This window comes from Macadamia integrifolia, unplaced genomic scaffold (assembly GCF_013358625.1).
Source record: "Macadamia integrifolia cultivar HAES 741 unplaced genomic scaffold, SCU_Mint_v3 scaffold1409, whole genome shotgun sequence".
NCBI lineage: Eukaryota > Viridiplantae > Streptophyta > Magnoliopsida > Proteales > Proteaceae > Macadamia > Macadamia integrifolia.
This window is the reverse complement of record NW_024868192.1, coordinates 71,167-85,526: the sequence shown is the minus strand read 5'-3', so window position 1 is coordinate 85,526 and position 14,360 is coordinate 71,167. Positions and strand designations below refer to the sequence as shown.

Sequence of the window (14,360 nt, the reverse complement as noted above, 5' to 3'; positions counted from 1 at the left end):
CAAATAACATGTGATATAATATTATTACTATTTAAAAACAGATCATATTGATGCCCATAATCTTGCAATCCAAATGCAATCCAAATGAGTCAGCAATACTGAGATTGTGTTTATTTTGCATGGCTTGGGGTGGGGTATTCATGCTTCATTATCAAAATATTTTCATAATCACAAAAGAGAACAATACTAGATTTTCTCTCAAAATATTATATGGATAGGAGGAGAGACTCCAACAAATCACCATCTATCAATTTTCATAACTCAAAACTCAATAATGCATGTTACCGACCATTTTAAGTACTAAGTACACTAGAGACGACACATTTCACCCATTTTAATGGGCATTATAAGTTTAAGAACTGCATCTCCCAGCGACTGCTCGAATTCTTCGGAGACGAATCAGAATATAAATACCTGGGATTCAACCCACCAGGAACTAATTCCCAATCAACAGACCCTTTACAGTAGTATTTATAACTCCCTTCCATAATTCAAGGTGTAATGCTTGAACATAAGCAGCACTCACACATCCCCACTGCCATGAAATCAGCTTATCAATAGCAAGAGCAAGAGCAATAGCAAGTGCAATGTATTACAATATACCAGTTCTTTTACATGAATCCTTGTACATAGCATGATCAATTCAACCTACAGGACCTTCCCCAAAACTCTCCTCGCCACACATAACAAAACTTTCTCCCCCATTTTCTGCAAAAAAATATAAGATCCTACTGCGTATTAAGGCCAAAAAAAGAGAAGGAATATAACAAGGCGAGTCTCCTTATCCAGTCCTAAAAAGCTGAGAACTTTCTGACTTGATCTTTGCTCGCTTCTTTTTCGGAGTGACAGGTTCCAAACCAGGAGCATCAAGGCAGGGATTCAATAGACCTGGCCTACCAATCTGCAACTCATTATCAGCAGGACCTACCCAATTAATTGGATTAACTGCAACACACGTACAAATAATCGAGTTAACCTTTAACTTCTATATTCTATACTGCACATAGTATAATTTAATCGATGCAGTAAACAGTGTTGATTCTGACATTCCCTTCAGGTATCTCTTCTTCATATCTGAAGGATGTGTGCCTACTTCAGGTATTTCACATACCAAAAGACAGATCAGAAACGATGACAACCATCAGATCTATCAGAAGTTTTTGGATAATGACAGTCGAATGACAAATCCAACCCAAAAAATGCACAAGCAGTAGACATGGAAAATGAGGATGGTAGACTGATCTATCTCAAGGTCAATAGAATTATGCAACAGCATCATCCCAGAAATTGGGTGACAAATCTGGACCCGCCTTAAGCCTGGTTCCCTTATTGCAACTTAAGTCTATATAATAGTCGCAGCAGAACTCACACACTAACCAAACACCAAAATTGCTTGCCTATCCTGAAAATATGATGAAGGCAATGATGGTGAAGAAATTTGGTTGCCTAATCCACATTTCTGAAGAAATTTGGTTGCCTAATCCACATTTCTGAAAATCTCTGCCACTGAACAAGGCAATCTATTCAAGTTTCCTTTTGCTTTTTCCTCTTTTGTATCACACTAAGGCATTGAAAGAAGTATATCAAAAGAAATCAACATATCTACTTGGAAGATAAATCAGTTATTTATTTTATTTTTTATTTTTTTCTAAAAGAAAGAACAAACTTCAAAAGTAAGAAGTCAGAAGTACAAGAAAAATAAGAAAAATGGTGAACAAGTTCCTAGCGCAATTGGTATAGTGTGGAGCAGTAAAGTTCATAGCAGGTCTTGGGTTGCTTTGTGGTCACACCTTTCCTCCCCCCTCCCATAGAATACGGTAGAGTATAATGTAGAACCAGTCCCCAACTAGTCAATTAGGGAACTAATTCCACAGTGGGATCTTTCACAACCACAATACCTCAACTCCAATTACTAGCAACCAGAAACAACAGTAACTTTTGACAGTCAATAAGCACTAAGGTATTGGACTTAACGCAACCAAACTAATAACAGACCACCCACTCAAGAGTAACAGAAAAAAAGGGCGTACCCAGTGCACGAGGCTCCCACCATACCGAGTCAATGTATTAAATTCATAGTAACCCCATGGGAGATTGCAGTTACAGAACTGTCCAAAAATAGCAACTAATAAACTTCTAACAGCAGCCCATTGACTTCAGAGATGGGGTTGAAATTACAGTCGAGGAAAGGGGGTACTGTCCTCTTAATCACTACAGAGAATCAACCTCAGATGACAGCTGAATTGCGAGTAATGACACTGGTTCAAAATAGAAAATCTCGGATTAGAAACTTTCAGACCACATCCCTTTCAGCCAATAGAAAGGCTGAAACCGGTATCAAAGTAGGAACTAAAGAAGGTTGGAACACTCCCAGAATATGGCTTGAAATAATGTCCAGAACCTGAGTTGCAGGACCTGAGATTACAGCCGCAGGATTCCCAAAACCTGGGGACCACAGGGTTGGTGGACCATCCCTTTGAACACCAGTACTCTCTGAGTACCGATGGAACAATCTTGTATGGATCACACTATAGCAGCAGCACTGGAAAAGGGGATCTCAATACCTCTCGACATACCACCGGTTGCAGATTTAATGAACTAGAAACTGAAAAGGAAAAATAGAGTAGAAGGGAATAGGAAAAGGGGGCAAGGGTCTCTCACACATGGCCTCTCACCGTACCTGCCCCTCACAGGAACCGAGTCTCTCACAGCAAAGAAAACATGGCTTTCTCTTTTATTTCAAACTCCAAATCGATCGGGATAGTCCCTTTTCTTATATTTATAACATAACGAATTACAATCAAAACTCTCCATGTGTGGGAGATATGGATAGTAAAAGAAACTCCCTAAATTGCTATTAACCTTTAATAAGAAATCAAATTTTCAAAAAGTGGAAGCTAAAAATTAAAACTACCAAGTGGTCGTCGATTCGTATAGGGAAACAGCCTCTCTGCAAAGCAGAGGTAAGGCTGCGTGATGTTTGGCACTACTTATCGAAGAAGGAGAAAAGGAGGGTTCAGACCAAGGGTCGAAATGGCCATTCAGCAGCACCCCAGATCTGGTTTGATCTGGATTGGTCTTACCAGCCTACTGATGGGCTTGGTTCTCCTAGTTAGAAGTTGCTTTATTGTTTGCTTTGAGTCCTACTCCATGTTGGAGCTTTATATTTATGTTTGTTAAGTCCTGTTGGGTGTTTTAATTTGTTTTTAAGGACAAAGACATTAATTAGTTAGTAGGTTAAGTCCTAAGCTAAGTAGGAGTCTATTATGCCTTGTCATATTTTGAGTAGGAGTTTAAACCTCTTTAAAAGAGGCATTGCTGCAACTTTTTCTGGACAATTATTTAATGATATTTGCAGCAACTTGCCACCAAATTCTGAGAAAGAATTCCTCAACTGCTGAGATAGCTGTGGGTGAGAGGCCCAGGCTGAGATAGCCATCCCAGTGTCCCACCCACATCTCTCCCATATCCTTTCTCTTTTTCTTAATCTGATTTGTGTGAGAGTGATCTGAGAGTGTTCCAATACCAGATTAAAGACCAGCAGCCACATCTGATTGAAGAAGCCGAGGAGAACAGTCTCAGACAGGTTCGAAATCAGCAAGAAGAAGCTAGGGTTTGAAGTTCAGTTCGATATCTGCTGGCTGGATCTTCTTCTACAGCCTCCTCTTCTAGTTTCCTAATCCAAAACCTCAATCAAGAACACCTAGATCTCCCAATCCATCCATCCATTCCCCAAGATCTTTTGGGGTTTTCATCACATCCACAAGACCACCACTCGGCCCACTTTCCATCCCATTCTGAGCCTTCCATACCAAACAGCAGGTTACCCTAGTTTCACCCTGTTTATGGTCTGATCTTTAATCTGATTTCCAGATCTGTTAGTTACTTTGCCGGTTTTCATTGGAGCTTTGGAAACGTTCTTGGGGGTTATTGATCTTATTGATCTCTCAGTATCCCTTATATTAAATTGGTATAAAAGCTATGGCTGAAAGCTCCCACTGGACAGACATGGCAGTAGTCTTAGCTGCTATCCAACAACTCACTGAGAGGATGACTACTCTAGAAGCTCAACAAGCCCCACAGGCAGTTTGATGTAGAATCGAGCCTGAACCGGGTTGACCCATCTGGCAATGTTAACCGAGACGAACCGGGTTCAATTAGAGTTTTGGGTTAGTAGGATATTTTAGGATTTATTTTATTTAGGAAAGATTAACTTATCTTATTTGGGAAGATATGTAATCTTTTATCTAGGGTAGCTGTTAGTCAAGTAGGGAGTTTCCAATTTGAGTTTTATTTTGTTTCTAATTGCATTAGTTAGAACCTAGGAAGTAATTAGGAGCAAGGTTCACGGTATCGGGTTTCAACCAGGTTTCGACCCCTGGGGAGACCGAAATTTCAGTCGAAACCTGGGAAATTTTGAGGATACAGGGGAATTTTTCCCGGTATGATGGAAACTTAGGTTTCAACCCCCAAACAGTGTTTTTTTTGTCTGATTTTTTATTTACATCCTATTTTAAACATTTCTAACACATTCACATAGTTAGTTTCATAAAAAAAAAAACAAAGAAAGTCTTACTTGTGTGGTGAACCAAAGGTTCGATAATCATTACAATGACTTGGTGACTTAAATTCTGAAACTATACTACATAATGACAATATATAGTCTACCATCTACATCAAAACATAAGATACAATCCAAATGATCCAAAATAAATAAAAATATTACATCAACAGTTATCTATCAACACTCAACAATAGTGACTCAATTATTCAACACTTGAAAGTAGTGACTCAATTCCAAATAGTGTATAGGCGGTTCCATCCAAGTAGTGACTCACTACCCTCAAGGCACGCAAGTTATCTTTTCTAACATTATTTAGTAAGCTATATATACCTTATATCATAAAAAATCAACATTAAGCCACATCAAGTCATTAAAAATCAACATTAAGTCACATTAAGTTATAAAGAATCAACATTTAAAGAAATGCTCTTATTCTATAATAAGTTTTACTGGTCAAATGATTTTTATTTTTACATGAGACTTTTTGTATTAGGTATAAAATAAAACCAGCTTTCCAAATAGTCTAAGATTACTTAAATCTGAGTTGTAATGACATAGTTATGCTCCAGTCAAACTTATTTTAAAGTGCACGAATCCTGTTAAAATCTCCTGAATGAAAATAATTTTAGGGATATCAAAACAAAAGATTATTTTATCGGACTTTTGGTTTTTACCAATGTTTTAACATTATAGGATTTATAAAATTTTCATAATTGAGAAAAACCCCAGCATTTAAAAGTTAAAAATCGCCCCTATAACCAAAATCCAATTTTTGTTCTTGGACTGGGGGGTTGACTTTTTATCCTTTAGAAATTTGATTTTTAAACTATTTTTATTGGATTCAAATAGGGGGTATTTCCTTATTTATGAATAATATCTTAAGTAAAAACATTTACTTAATTTGGCATAAATAAGTGTCAGAACGCTGTTTCCCCAAGTTTGGTAGTCAAGAAATGAAAATCTCCATTGTTTCCCACTTGGGAGAAAAAATGCACAGGAGAAAGTCAAAATTTCCCATGAAACATGGTCGAAACTGGTCGAAACCAATCGAAACAGTGGATTTTCAAAAGTCACCAGAGGTTTCGTTTCCACCTCTGGCGATACCTGCGAAACATGCGAATTTTTCGCATGTTTCGCTCGAGTTCTTGAACCATGATTAGGAGTTGTTATTTCAGTTTTAGATTTTAATTAGGCAAGTTTTAATTTTAGTTTTTATATAAAGGCATGTAACCCAAGTTATAAGACATGATTTGGAGAATTGAGTTGTTTTCGTGCCGGGTAGGTGCAAACAATGGTTGTGTGACCTCTTCTTCCCCCCCCCCTTGTGCAATCTCTCTTTCTCTCCCTTTCTTCTTCTTCTTCTCTTTCCTTCCATTCTATTTTCAAGCTACTGTTAACTGTACTCAGTTTCTGGGCGACAGTCGCTGCCCTAATCAGGTGGGTCGATCTCCCTCTCCTTTGATCTGTTTGGGCTGAGATTTTGAGCTAAGGAAGCCCTCTCCTAGGCGACCAAAACCCTTTCATATAAGTTCTTTATACTGCACCAAACGTGGAAAACTATGACCTGCAACTAAGCTGTTCTAAGACTTCTGCCAGCTCCTGTTTCAGAGGTATAATTCACTTTTCTTGATTGCTACTTCTAGTGATCCTTGTATGGATTCCAGAGTACAAAGGGTTGGGAGTTCAAATCTGAAATTTTCAGAAGTTGGGCTAATGGGTTCATCTTCTGTATCGAATTGAGCAGATCTGGTTTTCCGCCTTTGTTCATTGTCGCGAGGAAGAAGAAGACCCAAAGTCCTCTTTTCCTCTCTTTGTCGTTACCCCTTTCTTTATATCTTTTGTCCTTCTGCGTTAAAGCCATATTAGTGTTTTCCGAGGCTACCCTTCCCTTCTCCTTATATTCTCCTCTATCCCTTACCTTAAGTTCCATTTCAATATTACCCCTCTCACCTTATACGCTACATATCCCTTTGTTCTTTCTCTTTTGGTTTTTATTTCCATCTATTTACCAGATTGCCCTTCCACTATTAAACTTCACTATAATTAGAAGTATGCCATTATTTCTTACAATTAAGTCTTCTAATAACCAAGTGGACCATAAGCGATCCGATTCTATTTTTGGGAACCCGGATCCACATCACAGTTACTTCTGCCGTTGGTGTTCAGAGGCCTAGAGTTACCCTACGACCAACCAGATGTGTGTTCAATAATGGTTTGTATGAAAAGGATGAAGAAGCTTACGTAAACCCTCATCAAGCCAACAATAAACACAAGGTAAAACTGGATCTGAAGCAATACAACGGAAGGCATGATCCAATAGCTTACAATGATTGGCTCAATGCTTTGGATGACTGCTTCAAGTGGTATTGCCTATCAGAAGAACCTAAAATACAGCTGGCTGCAACAAAGCTCACTGGAGGGGCTAAAGATTGGAGGCATACCCATGAACATAGACTGATACAATGACGTATGGATCCACAAACTTGGGATGATGTGAAGGACATTCTTAAGGAGAAATTTCTTCCCATATGCTATCGTCGTCGCCTGCATAATCAACTTAACACCATCCGGCAAGGTACCATGACAAACATTAATAAATTCAACCAACTTGTTCGGCGAACAGGTGTTGAAGAGAATGAGGATCAGCTTATATCCTGATTCAAATTGGGCTTAAGGCATGATATTCGAGACAAGATTGGTGTGGTTGAAATTTGAAACTCAGATCCTTGTGTTGCAAAGGCTTTAGATGTAGAGGATTTGATCAAGGCAGCCCCACGTCGTTTCAACAACCTGTCCAATGAAGGAAGGAAGCCATTCACTCCTACTAGACCTAACCACAACCCTACCCGAGCTCCACAAGTCACATCGGATAAGGGTAAGGCATCCATGGTCAGAAAGGAGGCACCGGGAACAAGAAGCTATCATTGTGGTGGTAACGAACACTACGCCAAGTTCTGTCCAAAACGTGGCAGGGCTAATTCCATCATTACTGCCATCGAATCCAACCCGGAGATGCTAGTTTGCGAAACACAACTTGATGATGACTGTGCTGTAAATGCTGCAGTAAAAGGTGAGGAAGATGAATACAGTAATGAACCTGAAGGTGAAGACGGCGACTCCCACTTTGCTATGAATGTGGTTTCTAAGATTCTGGTTGCGGAAGCCAAAGGAGAAGATTGGAGACATCACTCTTATCTTTTTTATACACTGACGACCAGCAGGACTAAGACAGCTTAAGTTATTGTGGACAACGGGAGTTGTGTGAATGTTATTTCACAAGCTTTCATTATTGACGGGTAACTCAAGACTAAGCCACATCCTTAACCATACAAGGTATCCTCACTTGATGGTAACACAATAATTGTTAATCAACGTTGTTCAGTGCTTTTGAAAATTTCAGGTTATGAAGAAAATGTATGGTGTGATGTGATTCCAATGGCATTAACTGATGTATTACTCTACTTGGGAGGCCTTGGATCTTTGAAAACAATGTCCTGGTAGGTGGAACCAAGAACCAATGTTTCTTCGACTACAACAGCAAACCCCTCATCCTGAACGCTCTCAACATCCCACAGATGAAACCTAAGTTGAGAGCAGCATAAGTAAAGAGAGAACAGATTTTGAAGTATATTGAAAAGACTCCACCCAAAGAGACCACTTCCATGAAGAAGCAACTCTCAAAAACTAGTAAGCACAAAGGACAACCATCCGACAACAAGTTACTAGCGTTACTTCATCATGATTTTATGGCTGCAAGCAAGGAAACCGAACTGATGCTAGCACTTGTGACCAAGATGGCAGAGCCAGAGAAGAAAGTAACCTTTCCTAAGCAAACAAGGGAGTTACTAGACAATTTCTCAAATTTGGTTCCCGATGAGTTACTTGATGAGCTGCCACCTATGAAGGACATCCAACATGCTATTGATCTAGTGCCTGGATCAATCTTACCAAATCTGTCCACTTACCATCTCAGCCCAATTGAGCATGCCAAGCTCAAGAGACAAGATGACTTCTTGCTAAAGGAATTTCTTGTAAAGAGCATGAGTCAGTGTGTCGTACTAGCCTTGTTGACACCAAAGAAAGACAGATCATGGCGTATGTGCATAAACGTCCGTGCCATCAATAAGATCACGGTAAAATACAGATTTCATATTTCCCCGTTTGGATGACATGTTGGACATGTTGATGGAGCTCTATCTTTTCGAAGATAGATTTTGACGAGTGGATATCACCAGATCCAGATCCACCCAAGAGATGAGTGGAAGACAACAACATTCAAGAAAAAGGATGTGTTGTATAAATGGAAGGTTATGCCCTTTGGTCTTACCAATGCCCCTAGCACATTCATACGCGTGATGACTCAGTATTGTGCCCCTTTATCGGAAAGATTCTTGTTGTACATTTTGATGACATCCTTATTTACAGCAGCACACAAGAAGAAAATCTTAAACACTTGAGATGTGTGATGAGAGTGTTACGAGCTGAAAAGCTCTGCATCAACTTGAAGAAGGGTTCCTTTATGTTATCCAAGGTTGTGTTCCTTGGATTTATTGTGTCATCCCAAGGAGTTGAAGTGGATCCAGAGAAGATACAGAGCATGGTATATTAGTTGATACCCAAGACTTTGACTGAGGTTCGAAGTTTCCATGGCCTTGCCTCGTTCTACAGGAGATTCATTCGGAATTTCAGCGCTATCATGGCACCAATTACAAAATGCATGAAAGGAGGAAAAGTGACATTCCAATGGACTCTAGCTGCTACTAAAGCATTCAAGGTCATCAAGCAAAAGATTACAGAAGCCCCTGTGCCTAGACTACCAAATTTCAACCTTATGTTTGAAGTGGCTACAGATGCCACCCCATGTTTGGATTGGAGTGCTTATGCAAGTGGGTCACCCAATTTCCTTGTACAATGAAAAGTTGAATGATGCTAAAACAAGGTACTCAACCTATGGTTTGGAACTCTGTGCTGTTATTCAGATACTCAAGCACCGGAGGGACTACTTGATTGGCAAAGTTCGTACTATACTCAGATCATGAAGCCCTCAAGTACTTACACTCACAAAGGTCCATTAGCAACCGGCATGCTAAGTGGATCTCATATCTTCAATGATTTGTGTTTGTTCTCAAGTATAAAGCTAGAAAAGAAAACCAAGTGGCTGATGCACTTAATCGGAAGGTGGTTATGATGAATACCTTCACCCACAGAGCACAGAACTTGACTATATCAAGGATTGAGTACATACAAGGTGCTGGTTTTGCCAAAGTCTATGAGAATTTACAGCAAGGGGGTCGAGATGACAAATACTCAGTACATGATGGCTATTTATTTTTGGGATTGCGTCTTGGCATTCCAAATAGCTATTTGAGGCAACACTTGGTTCGTGAGCCACATGGGGGAGGAATGGGTAGACATTTTGGCAAGGACAAGACACATGCAATGGTGACTGATTTAATAGTTGGCCTCACTTACAAAGAGATGTTCAGCATATTATTCAACGATGTTGTACTTGTCAACTTGCTAAAGGAGAAAAGAAGAATACGGGATTATACACACCACCTCCTGTACCCCATGCACCTAGGCTAGACATAAGGATGGATTTTTTCCTTGGCTTACCACCTACACGGGAAAGATATGATTCCATCTTTGTTGTTGTGGACCGATTCTAAAAAATGGCACACTTTATTCTGTGTAAGAAGACCTTTGATGCCAGTTATATAGCCAAGATATTTCTCAAAGAAATAGTGCGAGAAAGAAATAGTGCATATCCATGGTTTGCCTCAGTCTATTGTTTCCGACAGAGATGTGAAGTTGATGAGTTATTTCTGGAAGACTCAGTGGATGAAGACCAACACAAAACTGAAGTTTTCTACGGCATTCCATCCCCAAACTGATGGCCAGAATGAAATTGTGAATAAAAGCCTTGGAAATTTACTCTGTTGCCTTGTTCGTGATTAGAAGAAGACTTGGCCCTCTATTCTGGACATAGCTGAGTTTGCATATAACATCTCTATCAACCGTACCACAGGTCGCACTCCAATTGAAATTGTACTTGGTTTCCAGCCTCAGCGATCGGTTGATATGGTTCCATTGTCCCTTAAAGCTCATGTGAGCCTTGAAGTAGATGAGTTCCTACGACATATCACAGAGGTACACACTGATGTTTGCTGCCCCATTACCATTAGTAGTGAAGGCTATCAAGCTATCGCTAACTAAGATCACCGCTATGTGGAATTCCAACCAGGTGATATGGTGATGGTTCAGATCCCCCCTGAGCGTTCCCTCCCGATATTGTGCATAAGCTCCATCCTCGAAATATGGGTCTATACAAGGTCATGAAGTGTATCCAAACCAATGCCTACATGTTAGAGTTGCCTTCATGCATGAAGATTAACTATGTGTTGATGCGGATCCGAGTTCCAAAGACTGAAATCGGATCACTTAGGGCCCACAAGAATGACTAAAAAACTCAATGTAATGGTTGAGGGGTACTCTTGTAATTTCAAAAACAATTTAAGAGCTTAAAAGAGAGGAAAATAAATAGTAGGGTCAAATTGGAATAGAAAAATAAAAGAGGGGGCCATTCTGGAATTACTAAAGTAAGGAGGATTTATTATAACACAATTTCCTAAACAAAGGGGTTTTCTATAATTATAAATAGCTGTCCTTACTTGTGATTTTAGAAAACTAGTCTTTCTTCCTCCCTAGGTCACGATAGAACTAAGAACCAACAGCAATAGGAGAAGGCTTGCGATGGAGAACTTTGTCACCACAGCTCGAATCACTTCCAGATTTCAGTCGAACATTCTTCCCTTCTGAAGGTATGAAGATCAATAGCAGTCAACCCCAAAGGTGAAGCAACAACTGAGAACCTGTGGCACAAGCCTGCTCCTGGCGGTGAATTGCAGAACCAGCGATGATTCCTTGTGGGTTCTCACAGCAGAGAAGGACTTTGGAGGTGATACCCTAGGGTTTGAGTCGTCTACAAGGTACCACCCTTCAGAGTCAACCGGTAAGAGACAAGGGTTCAACAAGCTGCCCTTTGGTGCTTGGTGTTACCGTCCAGCAGAGAAGATGAACAGTATCCAGCAGTTGAAAAAAAAAAAGGAAATAAAGAAGAAACTAATGGAGATGAAGAACTAAAGAGGAAAATAGGAGAGGGAAAAGAAGAGATTAGAAGATTTCAGAGAGGGAGAAAAAAGGGGAGGAAAAGAGGGTCGGCAGCCATTGTTCAACCAAAACCTAATTTCTCAAATTCATTCCAAAAATCTGTCTGTTACTAGTGCATTACATAGCTCACAAAAGAAAACCAAAGCAATAAAATTGGGAGTTCACTAAAATGGAAACTAAACTAATTGGCAACTAAAATAAAAATTCAATCTAAATAAAATTACTATCAACTAATTCTAGCTTTAAAAATGGAAAGTAAATAAAAGATATCCTAAATCCATTGGCAAACTGCATCATGTGTTAAATGTTCCAAACCAATGCCTACATGTTAGAGTTGCCTCCATGCATGAAGATCAACTATGTGTTCAATGTTGCCGATCTTACACTATGTAGGTCATCACTCTGATGGTCATACAACACGCTTTACGTCTCCCACAATTTGTGACCCATACGGACGATGTTATTGAAGATGTCCTTGACAATAAGTTCACTACGATTCAGGGTGGTAAGGGTTACTATTCGGTCCTTGCCAAGTGTAACAGACGATACCTCCATGATGCTACTTGGATCCATACCGACAATTATCAGCATATTGATGCCGATCTTTACGAGACCTAGCCACAACAACCTACTTCCTCCTCTACCAAGACACAAGATAACCACCAACAAATGTACAGTACCTAGTAGTTGATTGCCTATCAACAAGAGATCCAGCCCAATCAACATTACGGAAACCCTCAATGCGACCATGTCCATGATCAAAGTAAAGCAAACCACGACCTGGAGCCTTTTTGAGATATCGTAGAATACGAATAACAGCATCCCAATGAGATGTTCACGGGGACGAAAGAAACTGACTCACAATTCTGATAGGAAAGGCAATATCAGGCCCAATCATTATAATCTTTGATACTTCTTGGGATCATCTAACAAGTCACCACTTTCAACTGTAAGCTTCACATTCGGATCCATAGGAGTATCCAAAGGCTTGGACCCTAACATTCCAGTCTTTGTCAGCAAATATAAAACATATTTCCTCTGAGAGAGGGAAATACCTTTTCTAAATTGAGCAACCTCAATACCCAAGAAATACTTCGACTATCCTACATCCTTGATCTGAAACTTCTGTTGTAGATGTATTTTCAGACTTTGGATCCCTTCAATATCATCTCCAGTGATGGCAATATCATCAACATAAACAACAATAAATATCCTTCATGTGCCAGACTTTTGATAGAATACTGAATGATCACTGTCACACCTTGACAGACCAAACTCAAGAACCAAATCAGTGAACCTACCAAACCATGCCCAAGGAGACTGCTTCAAATCATACAAAGACTTCTTAAGTTTGCACACCATACCAAACTCCCCCTGAACAACAAACCCTGTTGATTGCTCCATATAAACCTCTTCACGTAAATCACCATGAAGAAAAGCATTCTTCACATCGAACTAATATAACGGCCAATAAGAAGATGCAGCAACCGATATCAAATTACAAACGGAAGCTAACTTGGCCACAAGAGAAAAATTGTCCAGATAATCAACCCCATACACATGTGCGTAGCCCTTGGCCACCAATCGATCCTTCAATCGAGTAAGAAAACCATCTGGGTTTACTTTAACAATATTGATCCACTAACAACCAATAGCAGACTTACCCTGAGGTAATGGTACAAGATTCCCAAGTATGATTTGTATCCAAAGTCAATAACTCCTCTTCCATAGCTATCCTCTAGCCAAGACTAAACAATGCCTCTGCAACAGACTTGGGAAAAGGATGACAAGATAGAGTGCAAACACAAGTATGAAAAAAGGAAGACAGACCAGAATAAGAAACAAAATTTGAAATTGGATGTTGGATACAGCTCCGAACACCCTTATGTTGTGCAATGGGAACATCAACATCAGAATGGGAAATACCTGGATCAAGGAACATAAACGAAGATGACAAGGTAGGAACTGTAGAGATAGGGGTGCAGAATCTGTATAAGGATGACGAGTGCAGACAATCTTACTGACTGGTGGCGGAGGCACAACCGTGGAAGGTGGTGGCACCACTGTATCTGCAGTAACCTGTGGAGAATAATTTTGAATAACACATAGGAGAAGATCATCATCCAAGGATTAAAGTATCAGTATCGGTATCAGTCGCCGAATCAATTGGCTAAATTTAAGATCCGTATCGGAGGATATCGTATTGTATCGTATCGTATCGAAGATACACTAAGATATGTTAAATATCAAGGATTAAAGTATAGGTATCGATCGTCATATCAATTGATTAAATTTAAGATACGTACCGGAGGGCTATCATGTTGTATAGGAGATACTTTAAACCATGTCATCATCCATATCAGACATAATAACAGACTCATCGGGATAAGAAATTGCATCAAAGAAGGATACATCAGCAGTAAAAAAATATTTCTGAAGCGTAGGGCAATAACAACGATAACCTTTTTTATTACGTGAGTTATCCAGAAAGATAAACTTAAGAGCACGTGGATCCCACTTTGACAGACTAGGATGATGATCACTAATAAAGCAAACACAACAAAAAATGCGAGGATGAAGAATAAATAGAGGGTCAAAAGAAAATAGCAAAGAATGGGGAATAGCA

At 39.6% G+C, this 14,360-nt stretch overlaps 1 protein-coding gene across 2 annotated transcripts in view; it reads right to left on the bottom strand.

Annotated features, from left to right (window-relative positions):
• Nucleotides 1-536: 536 nt before the first annotated feature.
• The window catches only part of LOC122063657 (methyl-CpG-binding domain-containing protein 2-like), a 78,728-nt gene continuing 64,904 nt past the window's right edge, over nt 537-14,360 (bottom strand). For both annotated transcript variants that reach the window (XM_042627353.1, XM_042627354.1), the window contains one exon: nt 537-945. In XM_042627353.1, coding sequence (XP_042483287.1) covers nt 782-945 — 164 coding nt within the window. In that variant the 3' untranslated portion in view covers nt 537-781. The remainder of the gene's footprint in view (nt 946-14,360) is intronic.